The sequence below is a fragment of the Bombus bifarius genome, unplaced genomic scaffold (genome assembly GCF_011952205.1).
Source record: "Bombus bifarius isolate JDL3187 unplaced genomic scaffold, Bbif_JDL3187 scf7180000008148, whole genome shotgun sequence".
Taxonomy (NCBI): Eukaryota; Metazoa; Arthropoda; class Insecta; order Hymenoptera; family Apidae; genus Bombus; species Bombus bifarius.
Window position 1 is genome coordinate 346,835 of NW_022884475.1, and position 15,352 is coordinate 362,186.

A 15,352-nucleotide genomic window follows, 5' to 3' on the forward strand; every position below is an offset into this window, starting at 1 on the left:
TATAATCTTCCTTTTTTGAAACAAGACACATGTTTAATATTTTCCATGAAGTATTAAAGTATACATAAATATTTTTGAAGTGCAAAGGATTAAGAAAGTTCCTCGCGTTCTCCGTAAATAATCACGAACAGGTAGTATCACCATGTAAACAGCTTGGTGCTGGTTCCCTGAAATAGACCTTCGAAAATTAGACATAAAACCTTGTTTAAACTTCGAGGTCCGCATGGAAAGCAGGATCGTCGTAATTGTTCTGACCTCAGCAACAGGGTAGGACTTGGGTGTAAGCCGAAGAACTTGTCATCTGTAACGAACCCGACCGTAGGAGGTCCTCGTTAGAAGCCTTCAGGATGCAGGTTCGGTCGGTCGCTTCGCTTTACATATTCATGCCGTTCCGAATCTCGTTCGATGCGAACCGTGAATTTCACAGTTGCCAACTGCTCGTTGCTTTATAAGCTTAGCTCGTTCTTGGAATCGTAAAAGATGCTGCGTATTGCCGCGAGGGTCAAACTACCGTCCTTTAAAAGCTTACAACGTAATAGAATATTCGATAGGATCGAGTTAATAGCCACGCTGGCAGAAGATTATGTCTCGTGGTTATTTTGAAGATTACAGAAATTTTCTTTACTAGTTGTTCTGTTTGACAGGACACTTAGAGCATTGTTATGATTTTATTTAAGGTAATTTTGAGAGGGGAGTTTAAAGATCTCATATCTAAATATTTCAAGAATACCAAATATTACATTATACTTGACAAAATGGATCAATTCGGCAGGTATGGCATCGTTTTGTGAAATTGATTCGTTACTTTAACTTAAAAATCACCCTTGTAAATTGGAATTGTAGATATATGTTAGTAATGCTTATTTCATGAAAATGATGTATACATGTATTTACTCTCAAGCAACAGAATTACTCAAATTCTTATAAAAATGGGGAAAGGTTTACAAGAATGTGATGCAAAATTCACATATACACTGAATTATAACCACCATAATAGAACAGTACAGATTTGAAGAATAGTTTTAAGAATGAACTTAAGTAACTGATTTGTCTGATCCTACAGTCTTCACTTCTACTTAAACGATCCTATTGTTAATTAATTTTTAATTAACTATAAAAACTCGAGTAACATCAAGTTATACGGAACCAAGAGTTGAAATTTCAACCGAGTGTGTATCTTCGTGGACACCATACGCGTGTCGCATCGTAACATGGTTAGATTTTGTAATTGTACGCGTTAGAATCGTGTCGTCTCTTAGCGGAGCCATTTAATTCCACTTAACATCAATTTCACGTTCGCCACCCAATTAAAATTATTCACCGAGGATCAATTACCGCACCCACGAAGCATCCAGACGTCAAGGCCGAGGTACGATAAACCAGTCTCGTGTTTCAGTGAAACCGGTTGCTTCATGGTGTTTCACGCGCGAACAGAAACATCACACGAGGATTTCGCGGACGCAATTAGATCTCTGAAAACTGCGTTCCAATTAACGCCCCCGTAGATCCCTGTGGCTCGCTGTCATGTTTCATGCAACCGCCTCGGGCAAGTATCTTACACCTGCGACCGGTTACAAAGTAATTGTAGATCGAAAGAGGTATTCGTGCGTTCGCCTGTTTCATTCGATCAAATTTATCGTTACACGTACATACTACGTACATGTAGAATTATGATGCAACTCGAACGCGAATATATGGAGTTTAGATGGATCATCGGAAGAAGTTTTAGTAGCAAAATGAGATATAAAAGTAATAACTCTATTTTTGAATATGTTATTGATTTCTATCTATTGTTCTATTTATATGTTTTGAGAAAATTTAGGTAATTTGTGGGGAAGGAAGAGAATGAAAAGAAAGAAGGATAAGGGGGAGAAAGGGAAACATCAAAAAGTAAACAACCCTTTAGAAGTAGTATTTACTTCTACTTACTGCTGCTGCTATTATTCTAAATTTTAATTAATTATATCATTGACAAATTATAATACAAGAGTACCTTGCAAAGTACAAGAACATAAATGTAGATGCAACTATGATCGATTTCGTTCTATCGTGTAAAAGATATGTTCCAATAAAAATTCAAATTTTCCCGTCGAAGGAAAGTATGCCGTTAACCGAAACAAACATTCTTTCTTTTTCCCTTTCTGACATAATTCACCGCGCGATAAATCCCTTTTCAACCAGCGAGAGAGAGAGAGAGAGAGGGGGGGTGGAAATGCCGGAAATAATTCGCGAAGGAAGCTGCGTGGCGAAATTTACGGGCGGCGAGCTTTTTAGCAATTTATATCCGACCGGGGCAAGATTGTTGTTCACCGGCCATTAAAACGGCACGACATCTCGCATTGTTCTGGGCCAATAGCACCGGTGAGCCATTTTTCACGAGAATATTATATCTTCCGACCGATAGCAGAACACGGACTCCCTTTCTTTCTCTTTCTATCTCTCGTTGCCACGATCCGATTCAACGATTCGAACAGCGAATGGCTCACGCCAGTTCCCGGGCAACGTTCCAAACCAGTGAATGACGCCCACTCAAAGAACTTACGTAACGACGCGCGCCGATGCAGCAGAAAAACACGTTCATTCACGTTTTGACGATGGACAAGCAGTCGTTGCACCGGTCGATTCAAGATATCGCCGTTTTTTTTCATTCCTACTTACATCGATGCGCACTCGCACGTTTCAACTTCCAACACGTGTATTCGAATCGTTGTTACTTCGAAACATTACTCGAATATTTTTCGAGACGGAGGATGAAAGGGTCTGATCGATTTTGTCTGTTGGTGATTGGTTTTTGTTTATAGACTTGTAACACCTACTTCCACTTTGTTTAATGGGTTTATAACTTCCTTTAAGAATGTGTGACTTCTTCGAAGACTATGTTGAGTGATCTCAGGATAAATTAGAATAGGAGATAATTTAAACAGATTAGATGAGATTACAGTAGGTAAATTATGATATGCATATAGAGATAGCTGCGATAGGAAAGGATATACATTTTTTTCAGTTACCAGAATTTGTCTTTAATGTACTGTTAATCTGTTGGTAATACCGTTTCAATTTCTTTATTGCACCCTTACAAGGTACAAATTATACTGTAATATAATACGCATTGCTGGTTTTTTATAAATTTACTAAAAATACAGAGTATAACTAGCATAAGAATAAAGAATCTGCATATGTGTCTTAGTATTTTATAATTCACTAAAGATGACGATTTTAATGAGTACAAAGGATATTTTGTATCATTGTTGTGTGATAATATAATACTTTAGTCCTAGAATACCACTCTTACAAGTTCCATTTTTTCCCTCCCACTAACTTTCATCAGAAATCAATACGAACAGATAAATCTTTTTCACCATAAATTTTCCAGTTTCCTTAAAACAACACCCAGGAACCACTACTTTAACACGCTTTTACATGGTAGCACGACGAAATTGCGGCCTAACAGCACTCGTACCACGTGAGAACTCCTGATTCGCAGGCGGATGATACTCGCCGATAAATCAGGCGAGAAAGTAGCGAGCGTCGCGACTAATTCATACAATTTCAGACAGTTGGTAGATTTATCGGCAGCCTCGGCGCGTGCTCGCATGTAAATAGCAAGAGAGCGGAGCCTCGCGGCTGCTGCAAAATAATTTATCGCGTCGGCCGCGACGGCGGGGAACAACGAGCGCGTGATGGTTCGCCTGTTCTCTCTATAAATCCTTTCGTCCACAAGGGAGAGCATCGGCTCGATTACCCAGTGGCTCGTTCCAGTTTTGTAACGCACGGAGAATATCTTGAATTTCCAGTTTGTCAGGTGAAGACGTCGACGACATTCTTGAGATGCTATCTTATCAGCTTAATTAGATAAATTCTGAGAGTTAGAATTCGTGGCTTCCATCATATATCTCACGTCGTTTTCGTTACGTATTCAGACGTTTTGATATTATTTTTCCAATTGTTTATGTATATGTATGTATTCGTACATGTAGAGTGAAATTGGGTCATACTAAAATTTTGTTTAACGTTTCATTGTGTGATAAAGTTACAACGAATTGCAAAAGAACAGTTGATGTTAAAAACATGACTTGACATTGATAGATTGATAGATTGATTGAATAGAATGATAGATTCTAATAATTATATTGTATATATGTAACATAATCTGGGATATGAAATTTACGATATTATAATTGTAGTTAATCCAGAACTTAATGTTAGCGTAAACCTCAATGCCAGACCTTGATACTAGTCTTAATATTAATCTACAATCTATGTTAGACGCTCGGTGGCCGAAATGGATTGTTATACACAGAATTTAGGATGGATAGCAGACTGCTTAAAACTAACATCCGGAATCCAGTCTACATTTTCCAAAATTCCATTGGGATTCCAGTGAAATCTAGAATGAATTGCAGATGTGAGACTCGCATACTAACTCAGAACTTCTTGAAACTAAGGCGCCGCACGTATTTCTCCACATTCGATAGAGCTCCCACGAAGATTCTGCGAAAATACCTCGATAGGAGTATTTGCAATTCTGTACAATTGACAGATTTCCTTTGAGAATCAATTGGGAGAAGATATATTTATATTTTCAGTTGTACAATTATTACAGTAGTCCAAATGTCCAATTTGTAATTTTTCATAGAGATTTTATAGATTTAGAACAGTGTATTTGTATGAATTTTTTAAACTTTTAAATAGAATTTATAAACTCACCGTATTAAATTTTTCACAAAATATATACATATATTTTTATTATAGAATAATAGAAAATATAATGCATTAAAATTACGATCTGTTTTATCAACATTAAATACGCTTATTTAGTTTAGTAACGCAACGTTGCGTCGTGAGGATAAGAGGGTAAAAAGCTACAATAAATTATTCTAATCTTTTTTCTCTGTATTTCTCATAGAATTTTCATCCTTATTCACTAAAAAAGGTCATTTCTTATTTTTTCTTTTTTTTTTAGCACTTACACCATTTACCATCTCAACTCCTCAGTTACGAAAGCGTGTCTTGACACGAAAACCTCATTATCAGACTTTTTATAAATTTTTATATGTCTATGGACATATATAAATCCAATTTAAATAGAAATTTTTTACCAAACATATTATATTCTTCCATATTATATACATTGTGTGTATTTCTGTATCTTCAAATTTCGTAAAAATGTATAAAAATCCATGGTATACTGATCGCAAATTCTCATTTCAGAAATCTTCGAATTAAGAATCATTTTTCCTTTCTCCAGTAACTACGGTCAGTAATATCGATGACGGCCAGAACTCGTTTCACCTAATGACACACGTAACTGCGTATCCAAGGCTGACGTAACTACTTGCAGGACAAGTTCGCGGTGAAACTCGTCGCAGCGTTCACGCAAGAATCAAAGTCTGGGTCAATGTTGCCGGCGACCAGTTTCCTCGCCAGTTTGCCTCGCGTGCATTGGTCCCGTTGCGTTTGATTTATCGTGGAAAACGACGGCGCGGCTTGTAATTAGCTTGCGGTTTCTTGGGTGGTTTAATTGGCGGTATTACTTGTTGGATGGCCGAGTGATTGATTCGTATGGGTGAATGTGTGAATCGTGAAAAGGACAGATGTGAATAGATCGTGACGCAGACACGCGTGATTATTTCAGCCATGGTTTATTATTACCTGTCTTGTCTTTTTTCTATCTTTGATTCAAGTAATAAAGGGGATGTTATAAAGTGAATGTTGTAAAGTACAATTTAAGGTACTGATTGGGTATTTATTTGACAGAATATGATTGTATCGTTGATCATTTTTATCATGACTATGACAAATTAAATATCGCTGTGGTATTACTTAAAATGTTAATTTAGACAATAAGATGCGATTGTAAAGATATTGTGTTCGTTTCAGGTTCGGATTAGGTTCGAGTCAAGATTCCTTCAATCTTTGATTTCAGTACTAAACTGAATGTTACGAAGTAAATTTTGTACAGATAAATCTTAGAAGATGCCGATTAGAAATTTATACGGTATAGTTGCATTTCTCTATCATATGATCATTTTTATCATGATCATAGAAAATTAGATAATATCCTAATGTTAATTGAAACGCTAATTTAGGTGATAAAACGAGATTGTAAAAGAGAATATTATATTTGTTCTAAATTTAAGTTAGGTTTTACTTTTTTTTCTATCTTTGATTTATATAATAAGGATGTTACGAGGTAAATGAAATAAAGTATAGTTTAGACAACGAAGTATTCATTAAGGATTTATGACGTATTATACGATATATTCGTTTATCATTTTTATCACGATCGCAGCAAATTAGTTATTGGTAGGATACTAATTAAAGTGTTAATTTTGATGATAAAACGAGATTGTAAAGAAGAATATTATTTTGTTTCAGGTCGTCGGTGCTTCTTATATTTATTATAGGATTATGCTTGCACGACGTCTTCGCAAAACACGTGAGTATATAAGCTTGTTATTTTATTTTGCTCATTATTTTATTCAACTTTAACGATAATTACAAAACGTTTTCGACAGAACACCCACTCGATACATTCTTTTCAATTTTACTGTTTTTGAAATCACTGCCGCGGGTTGAATGAGGAACGTTATCGATCGAATTATCTTAATCAACGTAATTTGTACAAAATATGGAAACGTAGAATGTAAAATTTATGTCAAATGAGTCTCGCTCATTAGCTCTGCTAATTTCGAATTAAAAACCACGGGTGACCCGTCGCGTTCGATGTAAAACGCCATATTTGAAAAGAATCGATAGTAATAAAATTCGGAGATTACAGCATCGTTAAAATGAATCTTAATGCTTAATAAACAGTCCTTTAACATGGAATATGAAACGTATTCAAACCAAGTACTACAAGGATCGTAACACGTGTTTCCGGAATGGAAAGTTTAAGTAGCATATGACTATGTCATCTTATTATACGCACAATTCTTTTACATACTGGGACTGTAAGCGTATTTTTAAAAAATCGTTAACATCTCGTATCGTTTTCTGTTAGAACAACAAGATTTTCTCAAATTTCTACCTGAACTCAATATTACTCACGAATTGAATCAGAAACTTTAACAGCAATATTTTCCCAATTCGCTTTCTAGTGGTAAAACGGAAACTACTTGGCTAAAACCATTTTTCCTCGTATAAAGACGCTCGAGAGACCACGAAATGCTATTCAGGGTAAATAAAGCCGAAATATCCTGAAGATATCATCCACGCGGTCCCTAATTTCGAAAGAAACAATCTCGAGGCACGAAAGGCACCACGAGAAGGTAAAAGGAATAAAAACGCGCGTTTGGAAGATCTCATCGTTATGACGCGAATATTCGCGTGTGAAATGGAAGCCCAGCTTTGTTTTGCTAAAGAAGAATTTCAGGATGAGGGTAGAGGAGTCAAGGGGGAAGTAGAAATGTGGAAGACGAGAAACGATAATCTCGTTGCTCGGTCGCTGTTGCTGCCGTTCCTTTTGCTGTTCCATACACGTACCTACACCTTGCATCCGTCTTTCATGAGAAATAACTCACCGTAGGAATAACTCAGGATCGTGTTACCCCCTCTGGCCCTTTTACGCGACACTTTGCTCCATGAACGTGTCCCCCTTTCCCGTATTCTTGCCTCGGGATCAACTCTGCGGGTGTTCGTTCGAAGCTTTGTTCGAAGAAATTTCAATTGATTAATCGTCGAGGAAGCGGTTTTGTAATCGCGATTATAGAGGATGAATTGTGGATTAAGAAATAGGAAAACTCGTTGGAGATTTTGTGTTACTTAGAAGTTGGTTTTATGGCGTGTTTGTGGTTTGACTTGCGAAGTGTGATTCAGTTTAGGTTATCTTGGTTTTCTTTGAATATTCAGAAATACGATCCTCTTAGTTATATATTCTACGACGGGTACTTCAGTATTACGTGGAACGTACATATTTTCTGCTGATCAAGCATGAATTTGACTTAATTTAATTTCTAAAACGATAAAGCTTCTAGACAATCGAACATTTAACTAAGTAAGAAGGCTATTGAGGACAAATATGATAATTTAGATTTTTTACTTTTTTTTAATTCAATACGCTGCCGAATAATCTTATATTACTAAACATGTGTGTTTCTCATCTCGTTAAAAGCTAATTGTATCCTTTTTTTTTTCTTTACTAAACTTTGTGGTATTATTTAATATGGTACTAATTATTTCTATAATACTTAGTAGGGACAATTTTCTGCCAAGGTTCTATTTTCCTAATTATATTCTCAGAAATATAAATTTGCACAAAGCTCCTCAGTCAATTCATTACGCTGCGCATGTAAATAACATTATACTAAACTAACAAAACTAACTGTGAAAATATCAATATTATCATTTGCTGATTATTAACATTCCAAGACAGCAATTTTTTCATTTCCTCGACGATTCTATTACGCTCATTTGGAAAGAACATCGTACAATTCGGTAATACGCGTGACAGGGTATCCAACAACATATAAAATACTGGCTACGTCCATTTTCCCATTTCGAAATCGTATCGATTTCGTGGTTGTCAGCAACTTGTCATACGCGCCAATATTTTAACCGACATCTGGAAATTACGTTTAAAATCCAAGCTTACAATGCTTCTTTCTGTACAAAACCGTGATGTCTTTAACACTGACTACAGATTATCCAAACTGGTATTTTTATGAACACACTCTAAAAAAATAGAACCTAATCACATATTTCTTTCATTTACTAGATATTTTAACTAGTATTATACTTTAGATATTTTATATATTTTTGCATATTTTGTACATTCTGTGTATTTTGACACCATTGAATTTCTCACAAATGCATAAACATCCACAGTGACTTTACTGATGGGATTATTGGATCAGAGGTTAAGAGAGTCGACACCGTCTTTTTGTAGCTATTAATTAGTATTTTCATAAATTTTAGTTAGAATACAATGGTATGTCGTTGGGGAAAGGTGTTAAAGGAATAAAAAGCGCAGAGAAAACGTTGGTAAACCTTTGACTCGCATTTTTACGACATTTTCACCGGGCACAATGGAAACGCGCAAGAAAAGCAGGAAGAAAAGCAGTCCGAGTGTTCCCATTGAGCATCGCGCGTCATTTCGACCCACGCTATCTCTTCTACTTTCTCGTTTTCTCGCTTGCACATAAAGTTTATTTCATTTGTAGTAATTTACGCTGTGTTTTTCTATTACATATTTTGTACTATTTAGTGTGCTTGTGCTGTTATAACAATTAGATTCTGCAGTAACCTTTTGCAATCGCAAACGTGGACGCCTTTGGCGGTGTATGTGGTTAATTTGAATTAAGGGTTCTCCTGACTAATTTTGCAGGCGCGATGTACAGAGTTTACGAGGGCGAGAGTACAAATTATTGTTAAAGTCAATTATCATTTGTTCGAATTCATTATTTCGTTATTCTTAATAATATAGTTCTCCATCTATCCTATCAAATCTATAATAAAAGGAGTGGATTGTAAAAAACAATACTGTGATGATGTAAGCTGTCCAAATAATAATTCTCGTAATTAATAATGGAACTAAACCACTCACGAAATAATCCAATAATTTTCATAATTACAAATGCAACCAACCAAATTTATCTAATTTACAGTTGAAATAGATTTCTCATTTCCCTCGCTTATAAATTAATTAAATATTAGCTAACTAATTTTACGCTCTGTGCTCAAATTTCTAGATCCGTGATCCACGATCTTCTCTGTTAAATAGCAGTTAAAAGGACGAGAAAATCTTGAAGAGAGTCGCGCCAATCTGGCCGCAACTCTTTAGGTCAGTCTCGTCGATCTTCGTACGTCGAACGAATGCAAATGATCTTGAGAATCTATTGGGAATCGAGCACAGTATTCTTGGAACGTGAACGTTGATAGTCGGAAGTTGCCTCGTGGTTCGGAGAAAACCTGTCTCTTTTAGATTTGTAATTATCGGTACGGTACTTTTCCCTGTTTATGTGTACATTTAGGTGTATATACGAAGGATCAGGAGGTTCAAAGGATCATAAACGAAAGAAAGGAGAGGAAGGTATCAAATGTGGTACTTTGAAACTATGCTATATAATAAGAGCAATAAAGCACCGTGAATAGCGGTACGATCGGGGTTGTCACGTAACTACGTTTGCAATGAACGAAAGAAGAAATCTCCCGCGACTAATGCCCTTCGTTCTCTTATTAACTTTAAACTCTGAGAGAATATTGGAATATAAGAATATATGGAGCATAAACATAACTCGTGTACCTTGGTAATGAATGAAATTTTTCAAATTATTCGAATTTTCCACAGTTATTAATCTTTTCGCGTTACATGTTGTGTTAAACCATGAATGTATTTATTTTCAATGAAACTGGTCCAAATTTTAGTGCGTTATATTTTTCTTAGAAACAAATCCATTAGAAACAAATCCGTCAGAAACAAAAGATATATAAAATATTTTTGATAAAATTTACATTTTATGTCTTCTCGAACTTTACCTAGGCATTCCTGAATTCCTCTTTTATGACATTTTTTGCAATAATGTCATTCTTCACTTGACATTAAAATCGAACATATTAATTAACAGTATCTTTCCATAAAAAATTTCCTCTTTTCCATTTGTACAACACTTCCTACATCAATCTGAGTGCCCGTAAAAATAGTTACAAAACGAGGATATCATAACGGTACCATACGAGGAAAAGATAAAGGACGATTGTACAGTCCCTGTCTTCCAATGAGGAAATGTGGTGGTGGCAGAATTTACGAGGAGCTCGAATCCGTATCTATCAGCCGCGATGGATTAGGAATGAAGTAATTAAACTCCTTTTGCGAGTCTCCATCTCTTTGTGCTCGTTTTCACAGCATCCAGCTCGTAAAACGAACGTGAAGAGATTTTATGGGCCATTTAATAGAGTAGATATATTTTTTGTCATTGCACACAGAACAGCTTATTTTGTAAAAAGAGAACAGATCGTCAAATCCAATTTTCGAATTAACACGGAAAGTAATTTTCTAACGAATCGTGATAAAACGTGGTTAATTCCCTCAATGCTCTTAAATGCAGTTTAAAGTCATTTGGTTATTTCGGCAACATTCTTCCCTCGGTGTTTTTAAGCCACGTGTTCTTAAAACGTAGCAAAAAATGGAAATAAAGCGGCAGTTCGAAAAGTTGCTGCTCAGGTACTTCTTGGAATTACGCCTTTTCTTTCTTGCAATGCTTTCTTTCTCTTTACTTTCTGTAAACGTTAATTTTCGTACGGTTCTCGCTTTATATTTGGCTGTTTCGCTGTGGCGCAGATGTAAGCCGGGAAACAGGTTAGAAGCAACTTTTAATTGTATCTCCATGGAATAAGCACCGAATGCAACAGAAATTTCAGCGGCAAAAGGAAACGCGCCAAGTCGTAGCTTACAGGCTCCGCAATAGTTAAGAAACACGATAACTTATCTGTGATTACCCTCGTTGTGACCAGAATATTTGTAAACGTTAATTACACAAGTAACTTTAAAGTAATCCGATAAAGGTTCGCGTTTATGCGCCGCTATATCTAAAAATCAATTTGTAAAATACTTCTCTGAATAAGGTCACTTTATTTACTTTTGAGTTTTAATGAATCTGTAAATCACTAAACTTACTTTCAATAGAGTTCTCATGAAATATATTAGCCAATTCCTTAAGCACGTTGTTTTTATAATAATTCTCTAAATAGTGATACTTGCTAGATTACAAATTTTTATGGATTTCAACAAACATTTACAATATATCCATACTGAAGGACAGAAAGAGAGAATAAAACAAAAATACTTTTGTTACTACGGCCATGATCCCACAATAAACAATTTTCTACATAGATCACCCACCAGCTTCACCATAGAAACCACACCAAACTTCTACCACTCACAATTATCCAAGATGATTGCACGCCAAGATATTACATAACTTTAAATGTACACAGATATACAAAGGTATAGAAGATATCCAAATTAAAAAGATGCGAGAAGATTGTCCATTTAGATCTCATTTCTCGAGCCGTATTCGTAAAAGCATAATTTGCATTAACACAGTCCAGCGACAATACTTGGGACAGATCCATCCACACAGAAAATACTTCCCCAAATAAATCGCAGACACAATCACATAATCGTAACGTCGTTTTAAACGAACTCGTTTATCCTCAACTCGTCTCTAAATTGCACCCTCAATGTCGCGTTTAAGCCTACCTATTACCCCGAGCAACGCATCGTACATCATCATTACCAAATCCTGTTAACTCGTCCGTCTGCCAGAAATCCCGCGATTCGGTGTCGTCCGTGATTTACGCGAGCGAGAAGAAAGGAAGAAGGAAAAAAGAGGGAAGTCTACAGGAAAAAAACGCGTTCGTTAACGCGGCGCGCGGTTGCATCGCGCGAAGGCTCGAAACGACGGCTCGTCAACGAACGAAGCGGCGCGATAAATTCACCGTCGTGTCACAGACATTCCCATTTCGCCTGTGTTATCGGGCCGGATCTCGAGCAGACGAAATCGTCGTGGCAATTTGCACGATTCGAGCACGGTTCGTCTCTGCGAGCAGTCAGACGAGCGGAATGTATACGCAGTGATTATTAAGGGAAAGGCGTGGTGGTGTGTACGGTTGCTTTCGTTCATGGTTCATCGACTGACCCAAGCGACATCAACTTCTCCGAACCATTTAATTAACTCTTTCCTAACCGCAATCTCGTATGACCGTCGAATTTCAAGGACCAGTGGCCACCGGAGATCCTAACGCATTTCATGACTGATCTTCGAACAAACGTTTGCGGCATGAGATTTGTTTTGCAGACACATTGTAGGTAAATGTTGATATGTAGGTACACTGGTTGGTACAGGAGGTATATCATGTCTTAGTGAAATTCTCTGTTAATGAAATTCTCGAGTAATTATTGTAGATAATTCTTGAGTAATTGCGGTTAATGCATGCCCGGCGTGGTTTGAATGAGTTTGCGGGTAATTATGTAGAAAATTGTTTAATGGGGATTGGAAGAGTAAAATGAATTTTTAGTTTACTGTTTTATTGTTTTAAGTACAGTGGCTATAGAAAGTATCGTAAAATAAGTGGAATGAGAAGTCTGTCTTGGTACAAGTCGTGCTCCTCGATTTGAAGCTGTTTGAATAACTTCGTGTGAATACTTCAAATAGAAATGTGAAAGAATATTTCAAGTAAATGACAGGATAACACTGATAAAGGGGTGATGCATGTTGCATGAATTCAGATTGTTTGACCAATTAGAATGAGGTTCAACAATGAAAATGTATACTCAAAAACATGGAACAGTGGTCAGTATACGAAACGTGATTGTAATATTTCACGGCCTCCAAACCGTGTGCATAACTTCTACGAACGTGTAATGAAATGTGGGTCAGAAGTTAAACGAAATTTGAAATTGCCCATTAACTCTTTCAGGAACAAATTTATTTTTGTCAGTTAGAAAGGCTATTTTTTCATTAATTATTCTCAAATTATTATAGAAACATTTTTTTCGGATGATTTTATAAAACATATATAATGTACAAAAATTAGAACAAATACATTTATTACTTGTAATAGAGATTAGATTTTATAAAAAGGTTAATTAAAGTTTATCTAATACGGCATTAAGCATGAAGTTTGGTTGTATCGTTGGTTAATTAAGGCGCGATTATCTAGAAATTTAAGGCCAAAGGGCTGGAGATAATGCTGTATGTGAGTCTTTCCAACGATTCCAGCTATTCCGGAGTTTCACGAACGCAAGTACCAGAGATGCAGTAAGTCGATGCATTTAAATCCTCGTTTTTGTTGCCAGTTCTGCTCCACCTTTCATAACGCGAATTCATGGTGTGCATGATTAATGATCTCCTTCTTGCTAGGAGAAGTTATCGTTCTATTGCTGAGACGTTGCTACTAAAAAGCATTCGTGCTTATCTAACCACTAATGTCGCGATTATTGGTCCATGCTCCACGAAAATGTGTTTTAGGCGTGTACATGTTATAACGACGTTCTCATGGGAAATTATGCGGCCGATAGAACTTTTCGTCCTTTAGAAAATTTTGATTGCTTCTTAACCTTTCAATACTACATCCATGCAAAGTTCACTTAATACCATAATAGAGAACTATACATCCCAACTGGGAAAATTAGTCAAAGAGAAGTTTAAATGGATGAAAGTTATAATTTTATTATAGTCATTCAGTCATCTCAAACTGGAATTTTGTCATATAGTTATGAATATTGTGTCTTTGTTTTAAACCTGTTATGTTCATTCGATCACTTTCGACCCAATTATAAATTTCTTCTATTAAAAGATGGCTGCATACTACTGCACACACAAAATATGAAAAATTAATGTGATACATGATTTCTCATTTCAATTTTACGTTAAACATCTTAAAACATTACGAATTCTTTTCTTTGACAAAAATAAAAGATTATATGGAAGATTAAGGTATAAGAAGCTATCATTTTTTAGAAATAACCAAAACAAAAATGAGTGAGAAATGAATTGCTCCACATAGTATTTCAAAACTAAAATAAATATATGAAAACTAACATGATTTAAATATATTTTTGGAAATTTCCAGGTAGGATAATAAATTAAAAATTTTCATACATAGATCTATAAGAAACTTTATCTCGACACATAGCATACTTATTCAAATTTAGATGAAAAATTGAAACGACTTTCGAGCTTCCACATTCTAGTCGAGAATATTCAATCTTCCATCAGCTTCATTCACGTCAGAGATCTATCAAATTCGCTTGGATTTCGATTCGACGAAAAAAAATTCTCTATAAACGTATGAAATCGTTTTCGAGTGAATATGATTTCCAATAGAATAGAACGATTGATGTGTTTTATCGAGGTGCGAACGAGAACGAGCCCGACAGGTAAGCGTATACGATCGAGCAGCTTAATTCACTGTCATCGAGATTATGTTAATCTCGATGCGGAGAAGCGGTGGCTCGGCTGAGTTATTCGATCGGTGGTCGCAGAAAGCCTCTCCTGCGGATCGTTGCCCTCGGGATATTGGATTATGTTTCACTGTTAACAGGTTACGTTTCGTATCTCGTCACGGCAGACGTGCGACGCGCCGGAGCCAATGCCACGGCTAATCGACTACAGGATCGATCATGGAAACGAGCGTGATCGACACTGTCAAGATTACCGAGCCTCGATCCGTGTCGATCGTCCCTTGTTTGATCAACGATTCGACAGCTGATGAAACCTACTGAAAGAATCGACACCGTGATTGAAAGTTAATATAGTGTGATATTTTGCCTTGGTATTTAGCATGATAATTTTAGGATTCGCAGCTTTTGTTTGCATTTTCCATGCATTTCGTATTCGGTTGATTTGTA

General features: G+C 36.2%; 1 protein-coding gene across 11 annotated transcripts in view; it reads left to right on the top strand.

Moving 5' to 3' along the window:
- Positions 1–15,352, top strand: part of LOC117208626 (papilin) — a 164,991-nt gene that overhangs the window by 94,883 nt on the left and 54,756 nt on the right. For all 11 annotated transcript variants that reach the window (XM_033449874.1, XM_033449873.1, XM_033449884.1 and 8 more), the window contains exon 2: positions 6,379–6,439. In XM_033449874.1, the coding sequence (XP_033305765.1) occupies positions 6,379–6,439 (61 nt within the window). The remainder of the gene's footprint in view (positions 1–6,378; positions 6,440–15,352) is intronic.